This window comes from Rhinolophus sinicus, linkage group LG02, assembly GCF_036562045.2.
Source record: "Rhinolophus sinicus isolate RSC01 linkage group LG02, ASM3656204v1, whole genome shotgun sequence".
Taxonomy (NCBI): Eukaryota; Metazoa; Chordata; class Mammalia; order Chiroptera; family Rhinolophidae; genus Rhinolophus; species Rhinolophus sinicus.
In genome coordinates, this window is record NC_133752.1 from 163,405,706 (window position 1) to 163,429,828 (window position 24,123).

Genomic DNA, 24,123 nt, shown 5'->3' on the forward strand with positions numbered 1-24,123 from the left:
CACATAATTGGGAACTTGGGATTTCAAGAGTAAAACCATACAAATAATTGAAATATATTTCTGCCAACCCATAATCCAAGGGCCATCCCAATTTGTCTTGTGAATAGTTTTTTGACCAGATGATCTCTAGGTTTCAGATCGTTCCAGTTCTACTGTGCCATGAGGCCCAGGGTATCTTTATGGATCCTGCCTGTTAAACTGCGCATATATATATATATATATATATATATATATTCTCTCTTGTGTCATCCTCAAGTTTGATCAGCTCTAGAACAGAGATTGGCAAACTATGGACCATGGGCAAATCGACTTGCCACCTATTTTTATACAGCGCTCAGGCTAAGAAGAGTTGCAAAAATTTTTTTTAAGGTTTTTTTTTTTGTTTGTTAAAGAAAAATATGCACTGGAGACTATATGTGGTCCACGAATCTATTTGTCATCTGGCTCTTTACAAAAGAAAAAAAGATATTGCCAATCTCTGCCCTAAAAGATTTTCATCAAAGGTGCTAGGAATGTTGCAGAGGACAGTGCTAAGGACAGAGTTCTTTAGCATGCTTCTAGTAACATGCTTTCACGTTGTCATAGTCAGGTTCCATGCAATTTTTCAGCCACATAGGAATTTGTCTTAAATAAACTATCATTCAGCCCATGTTTCTCCCTCTTTAAAAAAATCACGAAACTCCTTCTCAAAGCCTCCTTGCCAAAGCCCAGATGCATAATGTCTGCCACGTCCCCAATCTGAGGTTAGTCTGAACCCATACTGGCTTCCCTTGATCCCGACTTCTTCCCACACTATCCCTTTAATGATCCGCTGTGGTATGTTATCTTGGAGACAAGCATCAAGCTCATTTGTCAGCAGCTTGCAGAATCTCACAATCTCAAATTCAGGTCTACAGATATCCTCTCTTCTTATCATTAGCCATGATTTCTTTTAAAAAATCACAGCGATTTTGAAAACTTAGACATAGTTTAAATAACTGGGTAAAATTAAATAGCTCTCAGGATCTTATGGCCACCCTGAACTTTAGTTTATTGTCACCAGTAGTTATCTTCTTTTCAAGTCAACATTCTTTCTCCTTGATGGAGAATGAAACATAATGTTAAAAAGTTTACTTTCTTGTTAGCACAAATATTTTAACAACGTGGTCCCAAAGTATATAATAATCCTATTCCTACCTTGTTCTTCTGTAGCTGAATATTACTTTAAAATTACTTCCTTTGTTTTAAAATACATACACTGTAACTATGGTTTGCTTTTAAGAACAGAATATTACTTTGCCATTGAACCAACAGCAAAGCTAGTGAGTGTTCCTCCTGCTAGACTCTAGAAAGATAGCTGACCCCAGGGGCCCAGCACCGCAGTGGAGCAGTGGTGCTCATCCCTGGCATGGTGGCCGGGCGCTCCTAAGGCACAGTGATGTAACCATCAGAGCCCAGTCTCCCAGAGTGGGATCTCAGACCATACGTGGTGGGAGGGAGCACATCCCAGGTTGTGGCTGCCCAGCTCCGTGCAATTCTCTAAATGTTAGGCTTTCTACAATTCCCCAGGCATTGCTGATGCTCATCCAGGCATTCTGTTGTCATTATTTCAAATGCTGTTACTAATTGGGACATTTTGATCTTAGCATTGGAAAAAATGAAGTGAATATTTTTGTAAAACAGGAAATTAGTTAAGTCTGTTCAGTACACGTTTTTGATAATGATGACATTAATAATTTTAAAAACCTTGTGTATTCATTCAATCATTCATTCATTCATTCATTCAGCAGTATTTGTTGAGCCTGTGCTATGGGGCAGCCACCATGCTAAGACACACTGTTGAATAAACAAACATAGATCCTGGCCCTTATGGAACTTAGAAAATAGTGGGGGAAGCATAAAACGTTATAAATGTGGTGAGTCCTACAAGCAGTGTTAGGATAGGTAATCACGAGAGAGGCTGGCTGTAGGAAGAGCAAACAGGAAGGCCTTTCTTAGGAGAGATTATTTACCCTGAGACTTGAAGGATGAGAAGGAGCTAGTCAGGCCAAGAGGAAAGAGAAATGCATTCTGGGCACAGGGAACAGCATGTGAAGGCCCTGAGGCTTGTTTAAGGATAGATGGATGCTGTTAATTATCCTCGTATTATAGGAAAAAACACTGAAGACAAGAGACCTTAAATAAGATCACATAGCTAGTAAATCAATCTAGAGCTCTGATTCCAAAGCCTATGCTCCGATCTTCTGAGTTTTATTGCCTCCTAATTAAAGCATTAAACTCTATCAATTATTTTTTCCCTAACCAAAACTTAGAAACTGGTAAAATTCTTCCTATCATATTTCCTTTCCCGGAGAATGCTTGCATTGATTTTCTTTATGCATTTTGTCTTCTAAAGGCAATTTTTAAAATATAAATATTCTGTATTATATATTTATCAACTGGAGTTTATTCCTCCCCCCCACACACACTACTCTGGAGATATTTGGCAGTGTCTGGAGACATTTTTGGTTGTCTGAAGTCTGGGAAGAGTGCTACTGTCATCTAGTGAGTAGAGGCCAGGGATGCTGCTAAAGATTCTGCAATGCACCGGACGGCACACACAACAAAATGATCCAGCCCAAAATACCAAATGTTGAAGTTGAGAAACTGTGCTATTACAAAGTCGGTTTGGATATAAGGTTCTAACTCTGAATGCAAATTCATAAAAGGCTTCCCATAAAAACCTCGACAACCTGTTACTCACCTAATATATTACACACAAAGAACAGAACTTCCCTTTTCTCTATGGACAAATAGAGACAATTCTTCCAGGTGTATTATCCCAGGGGCACAGTCTCCATGTTTTTAGCTTCCACCAGAGCTGGGAGTTGTGGAGAGAGGCAGGTATGATTGTTTCAGGAAAAGCTACCACAGTAGAGAGGAAAGGATAGTGGAGGAATTGTAGCCCTGGAGGTGTGACAAAGACACTGTTGGGAGCCAGAGATGGTGGCAACAGTTGTTCATGGTCAGGGATCATTCCTAAATTAGTGCAAAAAAAACTACAGGAATCCTGTGTTGATCTACTCTTTCCTCTGTACCCTTTTTGCAGTTGACATGGTAAGTGATAAAACTCATCTGATTGAAAATTCCATGGGTTTAATCTTCTGTCCCTTGACACCTTTAAATTTTGGCCACATGTATTTAACTGCAAAAGTAGAGAGAAAGCCAGAATCTGGTGTTTGCTGCGCTGCATGTCACTTAGATTTAAAAATAACTTTCCTGTGTCTAAGATCAGGATTAAATTTTAATTTGCAAACCCTAGTGTGCATTTGTGATAGGCTTGGTTTGTTACCTTGTGGACAGCAGGCCCACATTATAAAGGCCCAGACACACACAGCAGCATAATAACCAGCCTCGTGGCGACTGGCAGGCAGATGGCCAGTTCCCGAGGAAGCTCCAACAGATACAGGTAGGGTCACTGTCCCAACAGCAGCACGTTTGCACAGTAACTGGCCACCAACTGTGATTGGAAAAAATACAAAAAGTTTTATTTCATTTATTGCAGACCTCCCTGACTTCCTAGACAAAAATATTCACTTACCAAAAAATACAAAAAAACCCCTCTTGATTGTCTAAAAAAGTAGGCCTGTTTGAGGAACTTGACAAAATATAGTCACAATTATTTTCTAAGTAAAAATTATTTGGATGTACGTAAAATAGAGGCAGTTCACAGATCTCTAACACTTATGAATAATTCAAATTTAATATGTTTGGGTATTTTATTTTAACCAAAAAGATTGATGACTATCAGAAAATGAGCAACTTTAATGCCACTCTACATTTTGGCTTCCTTCTGGGTACGCAGTATTTTTAATCGTTTTTTCCTAGTTAAAACATTTTGAATCAGCATTTCCACAATGACTTGATTATAATTAAAGTTTAAGACTAACAAGAGGGTTTTAGTTGCACTCAGAATTTTAAATATATCTCAATGACAATCTGTTGCTTTCTAAGAAACCATTAACATGAATAACTTAATTATTAAAGCAGAAAAATAGCATTGGTAATACTCTTATTCAAGTATTAAAAATAAAAACTTACTGACTAACAGCTCAGATCAGGGGGAAATATTTCAGAGCCAAAAGAATATATTTTTATTCCTCTCCTCACATGAAACATTTTATTTCTGTTATGAATTAAGAAAAATAATTTATTTTACTAATACTCAACTGAAAATGAGGATTATTTAACCTCATATTGTTCAAGTATAAAATGTGTTGATTATGTTAAAACTATAACTTCGCATAAGCTATGTCTCAGTAATAATAATAATTATGATACCTAGAATTTATTGCATCCTGTGTGCCAAGCAATGTTCTAAGTGCCTTACATGTATATATCTATTCTTTTTAAATGTCTCCACATTAAAAGTCTATTTCCTATAATTCTTTCCTTTTGCATGTAAACAACCACACTCTCACTTCTTTTATAGCTGCCTCTGTTTTCATCATTATGCCCTGGCCACTATTACCTAGACCATTGTTCTTACATCTGAAATCTTTTCTTTGCTACTATCTGTTCCCTCTCTTCCTGGAACACTCTTAGGTCCTAATTGAACCTTCCGCTGCATTCTGTTATCCATCCCCCAAGCTAATATCCTATCAATCCCCTTCCTTTTAGTATCAAATTTTCCTATGAAACAGTGGCCTAAAACTCTTTCCTTCAACTTCTACATCATTTATCTTCTCTTTCACTATTTGCCACCTTCCTATTGTTTCCTATGACCTAATTGTTAAATCCAGCGACCTTTTTCTTTTCATTGCCTTTGGCCCTTCTGTAATTTTGACATTTTTTGATACCTTCTCCATCTTTAGATTATTTTCTTCCTTAACTTTGGATCATAATAATCTTCCAGCTCTCTTTTCTTCTCTGGCTTTTAAAAATGTTTTCTCATCTTCTTATCCTATAAACATAAGAATCATCTGAGATTCTTTCCTTGGGGCTTCATCAAAATACCCTATATCCATTTCCTCCTTCTGAATGATCAATTTCTATGGTCTAATGGGACCATCCTTTCCCAGGTCACTTCTGGCTGGAAGCTTCAGTGTAATATTTAACCCCGCCTTAAACCTCATGCCCTGAGTCCCATCAGCTCCCATTCCTTCATCCTTCCCATTCCCGTCGTCATTACACTGTTGAGGCTCATAGTACATCGTGCCTGAATTATTGCAACTGCTGCCTAAGTGGTCTTTCCACCTCTGGTCATTCTCTCCTCTTCAATTCACCCACTATGTCACCACTAGACTACTTGTCAGAAATGACTGCTTTGAATATTTCCTTTCCTACCCCCAATTCAAGATTTCTACCGTACTCCACTGCCTGCCAAGTAAAACCCACTCTCTGAAGCTTCACAGAAAGCACTCAGCTTTATCTTCCACTTCTCTACATACTGTTTATTTGCTGTTCATCTTATAAGCAAATCATTTTTTGACCTCTGGGGCTCTCGGCCATACAGACGGCTTCTCTACTCCTGTCTCAGTCCATTGACTATTCAAGGCAAACTTGGAGTCTACATCAGTTAGAAGGACTGAGGATATTAAAGGTTCTCTCCCTATTCTAATCTCTTTGCACTACTTCTGTGGCTTTTATCACTTGTTAATTTGTCTTATTATCTAAGTACAGTAAGTCCTCACTTAATGTCGTTGATAGGTTCTTGGAACTGTAGCAAAATGACATATAATAAAACCAGTTTTATCATAGGCTAGTTGATATAAACAAGAGTTAAGATCCTATGATATCTCATCAATGTTATAACAAAACAACGTTGAAGGAAACAATGTTATTCAAGGGCCTGCAGTACATCTTTTGTCTCAAACTATTTTACCAGCTAGATGGTAAACCACCTTGCTCATGTTGAAAGTTCTTCAGTGGTTCTCCACAGCTTTCAGGGTAAAGTGTAAACTCTTCATGTTGGTGGGAGTTTCTCCGTAATCTGGTCCCTGCCTGCCACGAATGCACATCCTTCCTGCCACCACAGGACCCTGTGATACTGCACTGCCTTTGTTCTTTCGCTGACCCACCTTTCCTAGGCAACCTCAGTTTCCTAGGGGCTGTGACACTTTCATCTTTCCACCTGTATTCCTGTCACCTAGCCCAGGGGCTGTTGATGTCGTGAAATGAGGTGGGTGTGGCCTGGGGAAGCCCAGCTGGTTATGTAGATAGGTTGCCACAAGGTGGCATTTACTTCGGTGAATTTCCCACATGACAGGGCCGAACTTTTAGCCTGAAGGCCTGAGAACTTGGCTTAGCATACTGTGAGTGGATCCATGTCACAAAGGTAGACTCTTATTAACCAAGCTCACAGAGGCTACTGTATAACCTAGCGTGCATAGGCACTAGTTGTTATGGAGCATGTTGACTGAACAGTTATGGCATTGACCTGACCTGGGCATTTTCCCCATTTATATGCCACACAGAAAGCCAATTCTCTCATTATATATTTGCAGCCAATTGATTTTATTTCACAATGGCTAATCACATGAATTGTGTGTGGATTTTATTAGCTCACCTGTTAAAGAACAAACAACCTCATTTCTAAATTCTGGGGGAGAGATGGGAGCAGTTTCCTGTAGCTTCTAGGTACTCATTAATCTGGCACTTAATAAGTCCTTAGTAAATATTTGTGTGACATGAGCAGGTAGTTGCTGATTGAATAAATGAATTCAGATTCTGCCACAAGGTACAACATTGCTTTGATTGCAAGGTTAACTGTTGCAAAGTAACTTATAGACATACTCCATATGGCCTCACTACTAGAAAACCATATTTCTCTTTGAAAATTCCTTTAACTCTTCTTGCACATTTCTAGCTATTATTTTTTCACATTCCTAGCCATCACATTAGGACCCACCACAGGTGTCGGGGACCTAAGTGGCATTGCAGACTGAGCCTTCTCACTGATTTCTCTGCCTTCCTTATCTCTTCTGCTGCTCTGACTGTTGCCACCACAAGCCTTACCTCTTCCCTGTTTCTCCTTCCTCTAAAAGCAGTTTTACTTCTTCTACTTTCTAAATCAGAATTGCCTCAGGGCTCACCTCCAAGGTAAGTGGTCCAGCTCAAATTGCATTGAGATCTTCAATGCTGCACTTGGTGCTTGCACATCTCTGACTTCAGCTCCAATTGAGTGTTTTAAAAATAAATAGCTCTGACCCAGCAATCCCTCTCCTGGGTATCCACCCCAAAAATCTGAAAACATTTATCCATAAAGACATATGTGCTCCAATGTTCATTGCAGCTTTATTTACGGTGGCCAAGACATGGGAACAACCAAAATGTCCTTCGATAGATGAATGGATAAAGAATTATATACACAATGGGATACTATTCAGCCATAAGAAAAGATGAAATAGTGCCATTTGTGACAACATGGATGGATCTTGAGATTATGATGCTAAGCAAAATAAGTCAGACAGAAAAAGTAGAGAACCATATGATTTCACTGATATGCGGTATATAAAACAGAAAACAACAAAAGAACAAGACAAACAAATGAAGAAACAAAAACTCATAGACATAGGCAATAGTTTAGTGGTTACCAGAGGGTAAGGAGAGGGGGTGGTGGTAGATGAAGGTAGAGGGGATCAAATATATGGTGATGGAAGGAGAACTGAGTCTGGGTGGTAAACACACAATATGAGATATAGATGATGTATTACAGAATTGTACACCTAAAATCTATATAACTTTACTAACAATTGTCACCCCAGTAAACTTTAATTTTTAAAAAAATGAAAATAAATAGCTCTGAATACAGGGAAAATAGTGGGATCCCTCATCTGAGTGATGTTAAAATAAAGTCCGTTCCCAAGAGGAAAATTAGCCTTTTGTAACAAAGTACCAAACAGGCTGTTGGTCATGGATCACATAGACAGAATTAGGATGACTGATGTTTTTCCTTTGCTTGTTTTTATGCTCCTGCTTTCCCAGGCAGACTGCGGCTGCACAATTCCAAAATTCAGTGCCACTAGTCTTTTAACTTTGTAACAAGAAAAATACATTTCTGTTTATTTACCAATAGTAGGAAATCCTGATTCCAATATCCAATTTAGTATGAACTTTTCACTATTTTAAATGACTGGGAAATTATTACCAACTTTGGTAACTTTACCGTTAAACAAAATAAGAATAGGAATTTTTCTGTCATATTATAGCTTTTTCTCCCCATTTCCCACTAAATATTTTCCCATAAGTGCATTTGCATAAAATAAATTGGTCACATGAAGTAAATTGTTCACATAAATACATGTGCCTCTTATCCGTAGCTCCATGCTAGTCATTAAGAAAGCTTAGACACAGCCCAAATCATAAAATCATATCTGCCCTTATTTTTAAGCACCTACTATGTGTATGGCAATCTCTGTGCAGTGTTTTACATATATTAAATGTAATCCTCTGAAGGGTTTAATGCCTAAACAGGCCTCCCATTTTACACTTGAGGATATTGAGGTTAACAATATCCCTTGCCCAATATGAACTTGCCCAATAGCAATACTAGCACAGAGTAGAATTTAAAACCAAGTTCTCCTCAACACCTTAATCACTGCCTTTTGGAATTGGTATTTGTATACCTTTTGTGCAACTTCTGGGTTGGAAACCACTGTGTCAAAATGCATTTAGCATGATGACAGTGTGTCAGTCATGGGCGGCCCTGTATAAAATAGGTGTTATGTGACTTCAAAAAATTGTGTCATGGCACGGCTATAGAGAATTAGATCTTTGGAAGTAGAAAAGAGTGTATTTTCGAAACACGAGTTTGCTGCATTGTTTAATGTGTCTGTTTTATAGATGATGAAGAGTATGAAGATGGAATTGAAAGGACATGTGACACTCTCCTTATGTGCATTGTCACCGTCCTGAATCAGGGCCTCAGGAACGGAGGCGGCGTGGGAGACGTGCTGAGAAGGCCATCCAAAGACGTAAGCTGCAAGCACATAATCATTTTGTTAAAGAATTTCTTAGTAACATTTACAACATGGTTTTGGTTTTCAGGGTACTATATTGTTTCATTCGCTTTAAAAATATAACGGGGGCCATTAAAACCAATTAATTGTATGCTAGGATTACATAGAATAGCTAATGTACTAAAATTACATAAATAGCTAATGTACTAAAAATCTATGTTGTCAGTAGGATTATAAAACTGTTCCAAATTTGAACTGTGTATTGTATTACAGCAACAAAATCATGACTACAAACTTTACGGAGGCATTGAGTGTTACATAAAAAAACAGAAACTAAGCTGCCTCTTGTCTATCAGATTTGGGAGGCATGAAGATTTACTCTTTGCCTCTGAACAAGAATAGGCTCCATATTTATCCATGATGAATATACAATTTAAACAAATTCTAACAGGATTTCATATAGTAAAATGGCAAGGCTGAGAAATTTCTCATTAGCTGCAAAATCTCAAGTGCTTGGCTGGGAGCTGGAAAAAGCTCAGGTCTCAAACAGGCAAGCTAGATCATGTTGTCCATTTTTCTCATGTTTCCTCATCTATGAAACAGCTGGATTACATGATCACTAATGTGTGTTTTAATACTGTTCATCAAGTAAAAATATCTTGAGCTGCATGTACTCGACCCTCCCTATAAGGCCAAGAACAAAACCTGCTCGAGATATTGGCAAATCGTTAGGTCCTCCTCAACTCCCTAATCGCTGACTTTTGCAATTGGTATTTGTATACCTTTTGTGCAACTTCTGGGGTGGGACCCATTGTAGCAAAATGCATTTAGCATAAATGCCATAGTAAAGGGATTTTTAATAAAAGGTAAGTCTCTCCTTTGCAGGGGTGGGAATGGGGGGAGTATAAGTCTTAGAGGATGGAAGGGGTTCTGGGAACAGTTTGTGAAGCTTTTTTCATGACACCTAGAGATAGAAAGTAGGTCTTTTTCCAACTCGGAATACTATTTACATTAATTTAGCAAACATTTATTGAATATATTCTCTATGCTAGAAATTATACTAAATCACCATGCCTGGAAAATATGTCTGTGTGTGTGTGTGTGTGTGTGTGTATGTATATGTATATATATATTTTTTTTTTTTTTAATTTTTATTTCAGGAGCCTCTGTTTGCTGCCCGAGTGGTGTACGACCTTCTTTTTTATTTCATTGTTATCATTATTGTTCTTAACTTGATTTTTGGGGTCATCATTGATACTTTTGCTGATCTCAGAAGTGAAAAACAGAAAAAAGAAGAAATTCTAAAGACAACCTGCTTCATCTGTGGTAAGTGTTCTCAAGATACTCAAATAGATGAAGAAACTGCCTAGGAGGAAGGAGGGGCTAGAATGGTGTTTATTTGTCATGTTTTGGGAAAAATTATTTCAAAATGAAAGCTGGGCAAAATTCATATTATGTAACTGAACATTGGACTGGGGTTCTCTGTTCCACAAATAGATAGAAGATTTACATCTCAAATCTTATTATTTCTACAATTTGTAGGATGCTCTGAGTATACAATGTTTTGTACAATGCCAAAGGGTTCCATCGACTGGCAAACAGATTTTTCATCACAGTGACATATTGATTAAACAACAGAATGAATTTTATTTTATTTTGTTAGATTATGAATCCATAGACGATTTTTCTAGCAACTTGAACTTTTACTCACTGACATCATGTTTTGGATTCTGAACTGTGCTTTCTCTCCACTTCTTAAAAACTATATTTATTTTTCATTAGTTTCAGGTATACAAAGTACCATAATGGTTAGACATTTTTACCCAACACAAAGTGGTAACCCCCCTCCCCCATGCTACTACCCCTCTGACATCTTATATAGCTGTTACAATACCATTGACTATCTTCCTTATGCTGTACTCCACATCCCGAGACTATATATATATATATAATTATAGTTCACATACAATATTATTCTGCTTCAGGTGTATAACACAGTGGTCAGGCATCTACACAGTCTATGAAGTAATCCCCCCTGTTAAGTCCAGTGCCCATCTGGCACCTAACACTATCTTTACAACATTGTTGATTATATTCCCCATACTGTATTTCATATCCCCGTGACTATATTGTGTCTACTAATTTGCACTTTCTAATCCCTTCACCTTCTCCCCTGCCCCTCCCCTCTCCCATCTAGCAAAACAGAAATAGATTCAGAGATATAGGGAAAAAAACCTGTTGGTTTCTAAATGCTTTCTCTCCATTTTTAATCTTTGTCTCTGTCTCTGTCTGTCTGTCTGTCTGTCTGTCTGTCTCTCTCTCTCTCTCTCTCTCTCCCCCCCAACCCCCACATTCCCTCCCTCTCCCAGAATCCCTTCCCTTCCTCCCTGCCTCTCTCCCACCACACTGTCCTCCTCTCTCCCATCATTAACTCTCTCAGGCCCAACCGTTTCTTTGTCTTCATCATTCCTTTGGCTCGACCCTCTTCTCCATATACCCTCATATACCCTCATATATTCTCCATATACTTCTTCTCAGCCCTTTCTGGCTTTAGTTGTCTCCGTAGCTGGCCTAGTCACCGTAGAATCCTTCCCCCTCCTTGAATAATCACCAACTCCACATTAACTCACCATCCTTTTTGTTTTTTGTTTTTTTTCTATGTTGGGCTGAAGAATCTTTTGATAAAAGTCACAAAACAAGCATAAAGGCTTTACTACAACATTATTCTGTATAACTTAAAAAGTCCCATTGCCTCATTGGTTCACCTTTTGTAAACTGTCTCATTCCCTTGATGACTCTTCCAGATCTTTCCAAGATTCCTCCAACAGTCAGAGGTGTTCCATATGGTCACCTGTAATAATGAGTTATATTCTGAGGAAGCAACTTAGTCATGCCCTTTTTCAGGGTATTAACAATCTGTTGTGGAATTCCAATACAATAAATATCATTGCTATCTAATGTGTTAAGGAAAAATAATAGAGAAATTCATGGTTGTTACACCTCTTCAGGTTGTGGTAGGGGACAGACAAGAAAGGATCAGGAAAGGCTTCTTGGAAGAGATGGTGATGGAGCTTCCAAAGATGGAAGCGAGATGGCCACATCAAAGTGGGTCGCAGCAGAATGGCCTGCATAAGGAAAGGCATGGAGGGAAGAATAGAACAATGGAAGTCTTCAGTTATTAGAAGCAGCTCAGTGTTGCTGGAGCTTAAATTTCAGAGCAGGGCATACAAAAAGAAGAGGTTGGCCAGATCATATGTGGCCTTTTATATTACAAAGTTTGGACTCTATCCTCTAGACTTATAGAGGGTCGTCAACCATTAAAGAATTTTAAGTAGAGGAGGACAGGTCTAATTTTTGTTTAAGAGCCCTGTGGCATCTATGGGAGGTCATTCGTTAGGGGACAGTGCTCAACATACAGTAACCAGGTAGAACGTCATTGCCATACTCCAAGTGAAAGGTAATGGAACCTTGATTCGGGAAAGTTAGTGGTGGCAGTATTAAGAGTAGAGGACAGAGTCAAGAATTCTTTAGGAGATAGAATTTTTAAATCTCAGTGGTTTGGAATGAATATGAAAAAGCTGGGGTATCTGGGTAGATGATAGTACCAGCAGTTGAGTTTGAGCATAGAAGAGGAGAAATCATTTTTGGTGAGAATATGCTGAATTTAGCTTTGGGAATGCTGGGGTTGAGATATGTACGGAACACCCCAGTGAGATACATTCAGCACAGAGGTCCACATATGAGTCTGAGGCCAGAGAATATGTCTGCACCGGAGACAGTAATGGGAATGCTCGGCCTGTATGTGGTAGAAAAAACTAGAGTGCGGAGAAAGATTTCTGAGTGAGAAAAGAAGATGGAGTTCAAGTAGAAAACATTCTTTAATTCTGAAAAGTCAAAAGAGAAAAAGGATCGCACATAAAAAAATTTAAAAAACAACCCATCAAGTCCAAGTGGTGCGAGAAGAACCAGGAATGTGTGGCATGTGGAAATGAGGGGAGAAAACAGCTTGGGAAGAAAGGAATTGATTATCAACTATGTCAAAGCAGAGAAGGCCAGTAACATACAAACTGATGTAGAGCCTCTGGATTTCTCATTTAGGAGGTTTTGGTGACTTTAGGTAGAGCAGTTCCCATGAGCATGAGGGCAGATAGCAGATGGCACAATGCTGGGGAGGGACTTGCTGGGAGGAAATTGAGGCAGAAAGAAGGGTGTTCTCTTCACATGTCTAGATTAGATAGAGGAAAGCAAGACTGAGATGGAGCCAAGGAAGATGCTATACAATAATTTGGGGATTTGAAGACGAGAACCATTGTATAGAAGGGTGTGTCCCACAAAGGAACAAAGATGCTGCCCTTGAAAATCTTTCTGTGTGTCTCATGGTCTTGCTTTTGCATTGCTTCCCGTAAGCCCTTTTCTTCATGAGCATAATAGCTATTATATCAGCACACTACTTCCAAAAAATGGGGTTTTGGGAAGAATATATCAGTAGGATGTGAGCCTCATTCTAAGACATGATCCTGTTTCCCATATTCTAACAACAAAAAACATGAACAATAAAATAAGCCCATCCCTTAAATACTATTCCTGCTCCTCTAAGCTTTCCCTTCACTGTCAAAATTCTCTTTAGCTTTTCATAGTTATTAAAAAGCCTTTAACCTACAAATTCCTTAAAATATCACAATAACCTTCATCACCAAATTGAAATGTTTTTCTCAAATCTCATCATTAATTTCCTGCTGACCTTTTCTTCTACCTTGAATTGCACATTCTTTGGTTCCATCACAAGATCCTGTTTTTTTCTCCCAACCTCTAAATAAGAGGTTCTGATTTTACCATTGACTTCTTGTCTCTTCTCTCTGTCCTCTTCTTTAATATCACTTTAATGCAGATTATTGCCAAATATGTAACCACAGCTCCAAAACTTTGTTTTCAGTTGTTGACTGACATTTAGAAGGGTATGACTTCCTGGCAGCCAAATTTACCATGTGTAAAAACTAGTACATCATGTCTTTCCATCTCCTTCCTTTCACCTAGCAACTTATCCTGGCTTCCATATTGCAATGAATGGTATCCCATTATGTCTTCAGTTATCTGGACTGGGAACTTCATCATTTTTAGCATCTCCTTTTTCCTTTTCCAGGTGCATAGTTATCTTGGGCTAATGAATCTTCTTTCCCAATCTTCCTTCCACATATTCCCATAGCCACACCTTGGTTTTTCAGGCTCACCCTGGCTCACCCCCAAATGGCCTGTTCAGTGATGCCAGACTTACTTTTCTATTTTGAGTTCATCATTTCTTTACTCAGAAGGCTATCAATAGCATTGTAGTCTTTAACTCTAAAGTTCTAATTTTCCAGGTATGTAAGGTGCCCCACAATTGGGCCCGTTCTTTTTTTTTTTTTGCCTTCCTTCTCACCTGCTGTCCTCCCATTTATAGCTCAAGTTCTAGTCCAACTTCATTACTGATCTTTAACTTTCTATGTGTTCTCAGCTATGGTATTTCTGTTTGGAATTTCCAAACTCCTAAGTTGTAGAACTCCTGCCCTCACTCTGAGGCCCACATTTAATGCCATGAGTCCATGAAGGCTTCTCTGATCTCACTAACCAAAAGCAAACATATCTGCTCCTAAATTCTTCACGTCACACTTAGCTGTATGGTACTGTACATTTTTTGGTTCTCTTATCTCCTCTGTTGGATGTTACACATTGTCATATTGTAGAGAGTGCATGAACTTTATAGTCAAATAGACATAGGCCTACACTAGTTCCACACCCTGGCTGTGTGATGTTGGCCAAGTTTCCTTTTATCTTGAATTATTGTTCCCTCATCTGGAAAATGGAGACTATAATGCCCTGTTTTGGGATTGTTGTGAGTATAAATGAGATCGTGTATGTCCGAATCCCTAGCTCAATGCTTAGCTAAGAGTAAGCACTTAGACATGTTAATTTCTCTTCTTTAAGAGATCTGGACCCACATCTAGTCCATATTTATGCTTTCATAGTATGTATTGGAAATCATTCATAAATATTTGCTTAATGAATGACTAACCAATTGTCAGCTCCCAATTAACATTGTTTTTATACTTAAGTAGCTTATAACCTGTGGAAGGAAGATAAGTGAGTACTAAATTGATATATACTGCAGACAAAAACCTTAGTTGCACTAATTCCAAGTTATTCCAAATTTTGTCATGTGCAGGGTATTGTTTCTATGGCATACACATCCCCACAGGGATATACGGAGATATATCAGGAGGCACAAGGAGATGTTAGATCCCCATGGTATATTTCAGAAGCTTCACGTTTATTCAAAAATTTGAGAGGCCATTTAGGTAATTTAACCTAAGAGTACATTTAAATGGTATTTTTTTAAATACTATTATTTGTATATTAGAGTAAATATTATGGTGTAAAGTAGAACAAATATAGTGTAAACATTTAAAATTAAATAGAATCATTTTTAAATATTGAAAAGTGGTCTAGTTACTTTTAGCTGCTAATTCCTGTGATCTCAGTAGCATAAGAGTTCTTTACTCTCGGCCCTCAAAGGACTTTCAGCAGAAACATGTGAGAAGTGTTATGATAACATATATGTAGATATGCATTTATTCCTGGGAATCACCATGTATGAGATCTAATATATACCATAAATATTATAATAACTTAATTACAATAATGATTTAAACACTTGGGATATTTGAGGATTGTACTAGTAGGCTATAAAATAAATAATTATGATTAATCCAGAAATGGTTCTTGAAAGAGTTGGGTGTTACTTTGTGATCCAAAGAGGGATCAAGTATAAATAACAGAGGAGAGTCTCCACAGTAGGAGAAAATTGGCTCCAGGAGTGTACCAAGTGACACCCGTAGTAGCAACAGAGGAGGTAGATACTGTGACAGGCAATGAGAGCAGATGGGACTTTTCTAAGATTGAAGGCAATGACCAGATGTTTGAGAGTTATGACTCAGAAAACAATTGCTAGTAATCCAGAAAGCAGTCATGATAGGGTGATAATGAGCAGATGACAGAGCTAAAGCAGTAAACACAAAAAATGAATTGGCTCTGGTATCCACAATAATTACTAATTTTGAATTAGTAGAAGCCGAAAATCCAGTGAAAAGGAGCTGTCAACAGACCAGCAGAGACAAAATAATAAAACGGACAAAGGATTTGATGATGTCAGAATTCCTATCATAAGGATAGTCAGGCTAGAATTAAAGGTCTTTCTAGATGAGTTAATAGGAGATAAAGGCTATATTGTGTGAGAGAGGGGCCATATATGTTTCTCTCTTAGTATATTAGTCCCTTATGGTCTATACTTACACATTAATGTCGTTCATTCATTTATTTGGTCAATAATTACTTATTGAGCATCTACTGTGTGCCAGGGTATTGCAGTGAATGACAATAGACAAAAAGCACTGCCATTGTGAAGCTTATTTTCCCACATAGTAGAATGTCAAATGATGACAAGGGCTATGGAGAAAAATAGAGCAGAGATGAGGGATGGAAATGTCTGGGTGACAAGTGGGTGTGTACCCTTACCTTAGTCATGCTGTGTGGGAAATACAGCATAACTACAGTTTTCTTTGTTTGGCTGAAAAGTTTGTATTAAGCACACAAAGCTCCTCTTTTTTTATTACTATTTTTAAAGGAATAAGGTGATATTGCCATCTGACTTCTTTTTTTATTTTTTTAAAGATTTTATTGGGGAAGGGGAACAGGACTTTATTGGGGAACAGTTGTACTTCCAGGCCTTTTTTCCAAGTCAAGTTGTTGTCCTTTCAATCTTAGTTGTGGAGGGTGCCGTTCAGATTCAAGTTGTTGTCCTTTCAGTCTTAGTTGTGAAGGGCGCAGCTCAGCTCCAGGTCCAGTTGCCATTTCTAGTTGCAGGGGGTGCTGCCCACCATCCCCTGCGGGACTCGAGGAATCGAACTGGCAACCTTGTGGTTGAGAGCCTGCGCTCCAACCAACTGAGCCATCCAGGAGCTCAGCGGCAGCTCAGCTCAAGGTGCTGTGTTCAATTTTAGTTGCAGAGGGCGGAGCCCACCATCCCTTGCGGGACTCGAGGAGTTGAACTGGCAACCTTGTGGTTGAGAGCCCACTGGCCCATGTGGGAATCGAACCGGCAGCCTTTGGAGTTAGGAGCATGGAACTCTAACCGCCTGAGCCACCAGGCCAGCCCCCAAAGCTCCTCTTGTGATTATTTTCTTTCTCCCTTGGTCATCTCATACAGTATCCTGGCTTTCGTTGTTCGTCTTATGTCATTTATCCTTGGACTACTATATTTACACTTTGAACTCTCCTTTGGAAGTTCCAGCTTCCTGCCTAACATCCCAACATTGGTTGTTCTATAGTCATCTTAAACTCAACACATCCCAAGTCAAATATATCCTCCCTGCAAAATGTCTTTTCTCTCTTCTTTTTCTTTCTGTTGCTGTACTGATACCACCTTAAACTCAGTCATTCAAGTCAGAAAATTCTGTCACTCTTGATTCCTCCTAAATCAATACCTCTCACTGGATGTCAAGCCCTCTTAAATTTTCATTCCAAATGCCTCTTCAACCTCTCGTCTTCATTTATTCAATTATTCTGCCAACATTAGTTGAATGCCTGTTGTTTTCCAGCTACTCTGCCAGGTGCTGGTAATACAAAAATAAAGCAGACAGTCAAGTAGTACAGACTAAGATAGAAATAGACAATTTTTCATAGCAAAATGTTGTGGACACACAGAGAGAGCATCAGCTAACTGGTTGTGTCTGTGGGAGTCGGTGGTGGCGGTGGTGGTTGAGCTGGGTCTTGAAGAAGGAATGCCTGGAAGGCAGGAAAGAGACTAGATGGAGGCATAGAGTTTTCAAAGGATTTCGTGTGTTTGGAGAATGATGAGAATGTCGGAGTGACTACTAGAAGGGGATTGTCAGAGCATTAAGTCTGAGGATGATTTCAAGTTCCTTGGTTGACAGAGACTTCATTATCAGAGATGAATAGGAAGGGCTAAAGAAACACATTTTTGATGAGTTGAGTTTGATAAGCCCGTAAGCTAACCAGGAGAATTTATCCAGAAGGCAGCTGGAAATAGAAACTAAAGTTGAGAAGAAAGGTCAGTAGTTGGGATACAGATTGAGAAATCATCAGCGTGATGATGGTGGAAACCAGGGCAACGGACAATACAGCTTAGAGAGCAAGAACCAATGAAGATGAAAGATAACCAGTTCTCCTCTTTTACATTTGTTCCCCATTGCTAGTACCCTGGATTCAGCCTCAGACTCTTCTGCCACAATCTTTCTCTGCAAGGATTCAGACATAGGAAGTTACTGAAAGCACAGCTCTGAATATGCTAGTCACCACTCAAAAGTCTTCAGAATAAAGTACCGACTCCTAGCTTTGCATTTAAAGCTCCTTATGGATTGTGCCAGATGTACCATTTCATCATTTCCAAATGTCCCCATCTAGCCACACCAGAGGAATTGACACTCCCCAAAAGAGGTCATCTACTTTGATCTCTAGCTTTGCTGTGCCATTTCCTCTGTCCAGACAGCAAAACTGCATAGTTTTGGTATCAGAAATATTTTTATTTAAATACTAACATACTTTTCTACTAACTAGAGGTGTTAACTTCAGCACTTAATTGAATCCCTCTGAATCTGTTTCCTTACGTGCTGAAAGGTCAGATTAGATTGCTACAATGATCATAGAGTATTTAGATATTCTTTATAGTTGTCAGCATAAATATGTGCTCAATAAAAATTAAATATCTTTTATTACCATTAATCTCTTTTCCACCTGCCATAATCATGTTTCAAGGCCAGACAATCAAAGCTTTATGCCTCTTTGAAATCATCTAAAATGTACTTAGTCAAATGTACTGTTTTGAAACCTTTTCAAATATATTAATATCTAGTCAGAATTCATTTTGCTCTTCTCTATGCTTCCTTGTCAGTTTATATCACTTCAAAATGTCTGTCATCTGTTTCTTCTACCATATTATGGATTAATTGATAGTAGACATTATTTTTATAGCTCTATATACATTGCAACAGGTAGATAATTGTTTGAATTGAATTCTGAGAAAATCTACTTCAGCATTTTATTTTGTGGGATAATAGCTCTTTTGAGATATAATTTATATACCTTACAACTCACCCACATAAAGTGTACAAATCAATGGTTTTTTGTATATTAAGAGTTATGCATCTATCATCACAATCAATTTTAGAACATTTTCATTACCCCCAAAAGAAACGTCATACCCTTTAGCTATCACCCCTCGCCCCAACCTTGTATCCTCCTGAGCCCAAGGGAATCGTTGATCTATCTTCTGCCTCTATAGAATTGCCCATTCTGGGCAGTACATATAAATAAAATCATATCATATGTGGTCTTCTTTGACTTGCTTCTTTCACTTAATATGATGTTTTCAAGGTTCATCTTGTAGCATGCATCAGTACCTTATTTCTGTTAATGCAGAAAAATATCCATTGTATATTATATACCATATTTTGTTTATCCTTTTATGAGTGATGGACATTTGGATTGTTTCTACTTTGTGGCTATTATGAATAACGCTACTATGAACAATTTATGTCCAAGTTTTTATGTGGACATATGTTTCTCTTCCTCTCTCTGTCTCTGTACCTCTCTGTATCTCCCTGTCTCTGTCTGTCTCTGTGTGTGTGTGTGTGTGTGTGTGTGTGCGTGTGTGTGTGTGTGTGTGTGTATTTTTTTTTCCAGAAGTCGAGTTGCTGGGTCATATGGTAACTCTATGTTTAACCTTTTGAGGAACTGCCAAACTTTTCCAAAGCAGCTGCACAATTTTACATTTCCACCAGTAGTGTGTGAGGATTCTAATTTATCCACATCATCATCATAATCATCATCATCAACAGTTACTATTATCTGTTTATAATTATAGCCATCCTGGTGGGACAATATTTTATGAGTGAAATATTCTTAAGGCATTGAATCAATATTTTATTCAGTGCTGACTAGGTACCAGGCACAATTCTAAGCTATTGAGACCATTGGTGAATAACAGAGACAGACATATCTGACCGTGGACATGCAATAAATGATAAACCTAGTAAGTTCCTGGGTGAAATGACATTCCTTTCTTCTATGCTGATTAGCAGGCAGGAGTTTTCTTGCACATTTTTACCTCTACTTTAGACTTGTGGTCCACTTTGATTTAACACTGTTGATATGAATATGTTCAGTCTGTTAGGAGGTGATTAAGCACTATAGGAAAAAGGAGGGAAAGGGAAAGAGTGATGGAGACTGTCAGCAAAAGGGAAGGAACAGGTTGTAGGATTAAATGAAGTGCTTAAGTTAAGTCACATTGAGAAGGTGAGATTTGAGCAAAAACGTGAAGGTGAGTGAGTTAGTCAGAGAGACACCAGAGAAGAGAAGAGAGTATAGGGCAGAGGAAATGGCCAGTCCAAAGGCTCTGACGCAGGGGCCTGTGTGCCACGGACAGCAAGGAGGCCGGTGTGGCTGAATGCGAGTGAGCAAGGGAGAGGGTAGTACATGAGGTCAGAGAGGCTCTCGGTCCCAGTCACTTAGGGTTTAGCAAATAGATATTGCATGGGACGTACTTATACTCAACAATTATTTATCTGAAATTCAAACTTAATGGGGCAACTTGTATTGTACCTGGCAACCCTATTGTAGGCCATTTTAAGGATTTTGACCTTTAAGGAGGTGAGGAACCACTGCAGGATTCGGAAAAGGGGAGAGACGCCATCTCACTTAGCTTTTTAAAGGATCACTCTGACTGCGGTGTTGAGAATAGACTGCAGGAAGTAACGTGGGAACAGGGAAGTCCGGGAAGCTATTGCACTAACCTAGATGAAAGATGATAATGGCTCAGACCAGAGTGGAAGCAGGGGAGGTGGTGAGAAGTGATCAGATTCTGGATATATGCTGAAGGTAGAGCCAAAAGAATTCCAACATGGATTAATGTGTGTGTGTGGGAGAGAGAGAGAGAGAGAGAGAGAGAGAGAGAGAGAGAGAGAGAGAGAGAGAGGTTTCAAGGATGGCTTCTAGACTTTTGACTTAAACAACTGAAATAGTGGTGTTGCCCTGGAATGAAAAGAGGACTGTGGGTGGAGCAGGTTTGGTGAAAGGGCTTGGATTTTATTTGGGGCATGCTGAGCTGATGGTAGGTCAAATAAGATGATGCATAACCATCACCCAGCTGAATTTTATGGTATTTTCCATTAAAATATCCAAAAATATAATTTAAAAGGTCACCCCTTTATTGGGGACAGATTTTTTACTTATTGTACTTTGTATCTTATTATTTGAAGGGTCTTCTTCATGCTAGAATGGCTGAATGACCTTTTTAAAAAAAAATCTGCTTAGGAAAAGAGTAGCCAGGGTTGGAATTGAATTTCCTGGTTTCTTCTCCAGTATCTGAACTACAAAACCAGACTGAATCCCAACATCCCATTTTACTTGGCATTCTCATTCATTTTTCCATAGATGTTTTTCTTCATCTCCATTCATTTCCTTTTGTCTACTCTTCAACCTTTGAGAGAAAAGAATGTTATTATCCAGGTCCTTTCCTCAGGGTCCTTCCAGAGACTGAAAATGTGCCCTGGAAATAGAGCAGAGCATTCCCTTCCCAAAATGCCTGGAACACGTTAGTCTCCAGGGCTGGATGAGTCTGAGTCGTTATTGCACTCAGAGCTCAGATCTCAGTGGACATTCACTGATTACAAGTGATTTTGAAGAGATGACTCTCTCAGCTGCCTTCCCTCGTTTTACCCAAGTTCTTGGATAAAATGATTTTTTTATCTGTCCTGATTAGCAAGTGTGCCCTTTTCTTGCACAATCATTTTTATTTCTTAGACTTGTGCTCTGATTTAATTTGACAATTTTGACATGGCTATATTTAAAATTATCTGCAAAATTTGTATCATTAATAGGATTGTACATTTCCAAGGACCCGTGGGGGTGATGTTAGTTGAGAAAAAATCTGTAAACTGTGGCCTTTTTTCTGAAAGTCTTGTGTACTGTGTTTTTAATCATAACATTTTAAATTGGCACACTCTTACAGAAAGCATTTTTTCACGTAATTATTCTGTTTTGGTTTTTTTTTGCTAAGAAGTAAGTGCTAATTGCATGATAAATTACATTATGTTGTGTTTTCTGTGTTTTGCAGGACTTGAGAGGGACAAGTTTGACAATAAAACTGTTTCATTTGAGGAGCACATCAAGTCAGAGCACAATATGTGGCATTATTTGTACTTCCTAGTCTTGGTGAAGGTTAAAGACCCAACTGAATACACTGGACCTGAAAGTTACGTGGCCCAAATGATTGTGGTGAGTGATTAGATGGTTTTAATATGGGACCGTATTGCATTTTGTATGCTTTTGTCTTCTCTACCTTCCCCTTCTCACAAAATATAAAGGTTTTTACAATCATTTTGGTAACTTTTAAGTAGGACTGTCAATCACTGAAGAACCCCTTTACTGGCTAAATCATTATTTCCCAGTGGACTTGCTTTATACCAACTAAATCTAAGTCTCCAGTGCACAGGTATTTACTGAAGAATTCTCTGTGCAGTGAATAGCACCATCTGTCTAGGTGTCTTGTCTGTCATCTTCTGACCTCATACCTCCTGTCGTTGCTAATGTCTCAATTCCCCAAATCTGGAAATTTCCCAGTGGCAAATATGAACAGAAGATTCATACTTTACGAAATTCCTTGAACTTCAGAAATCAAGGGTTTAAGAAATTGCATTGTGTTTGTGAAGAGTATAATGTTTGATCTCTATGGGAAAGCACTGGCTTTCTGTCAGCATTCACTTTGCATAGGTGTGCCAGTGTTGGTGATGGATTTGCAGTAGTCCTGTCGCTTGTAACTCATTAAGATCAGTAGCATTGTACAGAGGGTGTGGCTGTCCATGATTCAAAGTGTCTTCTGTTTCATAGAAGATTAAAACTAACTGGCTTCAAGAGAAGTCAAACATACAACTTTAGTATATCCATGATACACATTTAGTGAGTATCTGATATAAGTTGCATGTGATATAAATTCTTGTATTCTTATAATAAGCATAGCTGTATATTGGATTTTTTTCTCAAAACTTATCCTTCAAAATTGTGTTGACTATTTGAGAATGAGGCCTTAGAAGAGTCCTGGTCCTTTTTGCTGCTCGGACTCAAGGATAACATTTAGTAAGCACCAAGGCCAAAGTGGCAGGGGAGCCAGGTAACAATGGCTCTGTATCATTCCCTCTGGCAGCTTATCATCCATTTAGAGAGACATAAACTATAATATAAAGAGCAATCAAAGAACATATCCAGAGGCTAACATATTAATAAATACAAGTTAATATTTCAATAGTTTACCTTACCTGACAATATTTATATCACAGAAGAGCTACATGTAAATTAAATTTTTATAGTTCAGCATTTTTCATGCTCTTTTTAATTATTGACTTGTCTCCTATAAATTGTTTTCTTTGCATTCTTCATATGACAGTAGACAGGACGTAATATTCTTTTTCTCTATATATCTTTTTCTTCTCTCTCTCCCTTGTAATTTAGGGAAAATTATAATCAATTTGAGGCTAGGCACTCATAGTTATTATTTATATATTCTTGATCTCAAAGTGTTCAGGGGCTATTATATAAAACATTTCATTTCTGCTTGCTGGGGTAAGAAACCATGTATAAAGCATTACATTTAAAGTGTGACTTCACGTTGCTATATTTCATCAAAGTTTGAGTAAATGTAATTAATATATATTTATTGGGTACCCATGTGTCCCTTGAATTAAAAGATTTCAGGGACTATACTAAAGAGTCTGATACATTTCTTCTCTGCCAACGAGTTTAGAGCTTAGTAAGAGGAGAGGGAAATAACAAACCCAAAGTAGAATAGGCAAATTTCCCTAAGGATGGGACAAATGAAAGTCTGTGTACTCTTAAAGATGTAGAGTGACATCTAACTGGGCAGTGGTAGAGACAAATTGGTGTGTGTCGGGGGGGGTTGGGGGGCAGTACATCACACGGGTAGGCTTTGTGCAGCTTGGTGGTGTCTGCTGGATTAAGATGAATTTTATATATATTAATGTATAAATAAGGAAGATTTATACCAATATGCATTAAAACATACATTGTAAATGAATTAATATATTGCTCCTAGATGTTAGAAACTAAGGAGATATATTTGTGCCTCTAAATCCATCCAGTG

At 38.3% G+C, this 24,123-nt stretch overlaps 1 protein-coding gene across 1 annotated transcript in view; it reads left to right on the forward strand.

The window, feature by feature from the left end:
- Positions 1-24,123, forward strand: part of ITPR2 (inositol 1,4,5-trisphosphate receptor type 2) — a 431,615-nt gene that overhangs the window by 372,549 nt on the left and 34,943 nt on the right. The window contains exons 53-55 of the mRNA XM_019737570.2: positions 8,803-8,933; positions 10,079-10,244; positions 22,084-22,244. Coding sequence (XP_019593129.2) covers positions 8,803-8,933; positions 10,079-10,244; positions 22,084-22,244 — 458 coding nt within the window. The remainder of the gene's footprint in view (positions 1-8,802; positions 8,934-10,078; positions 10,245-22,083; positions 22,245-24,123) is intronic.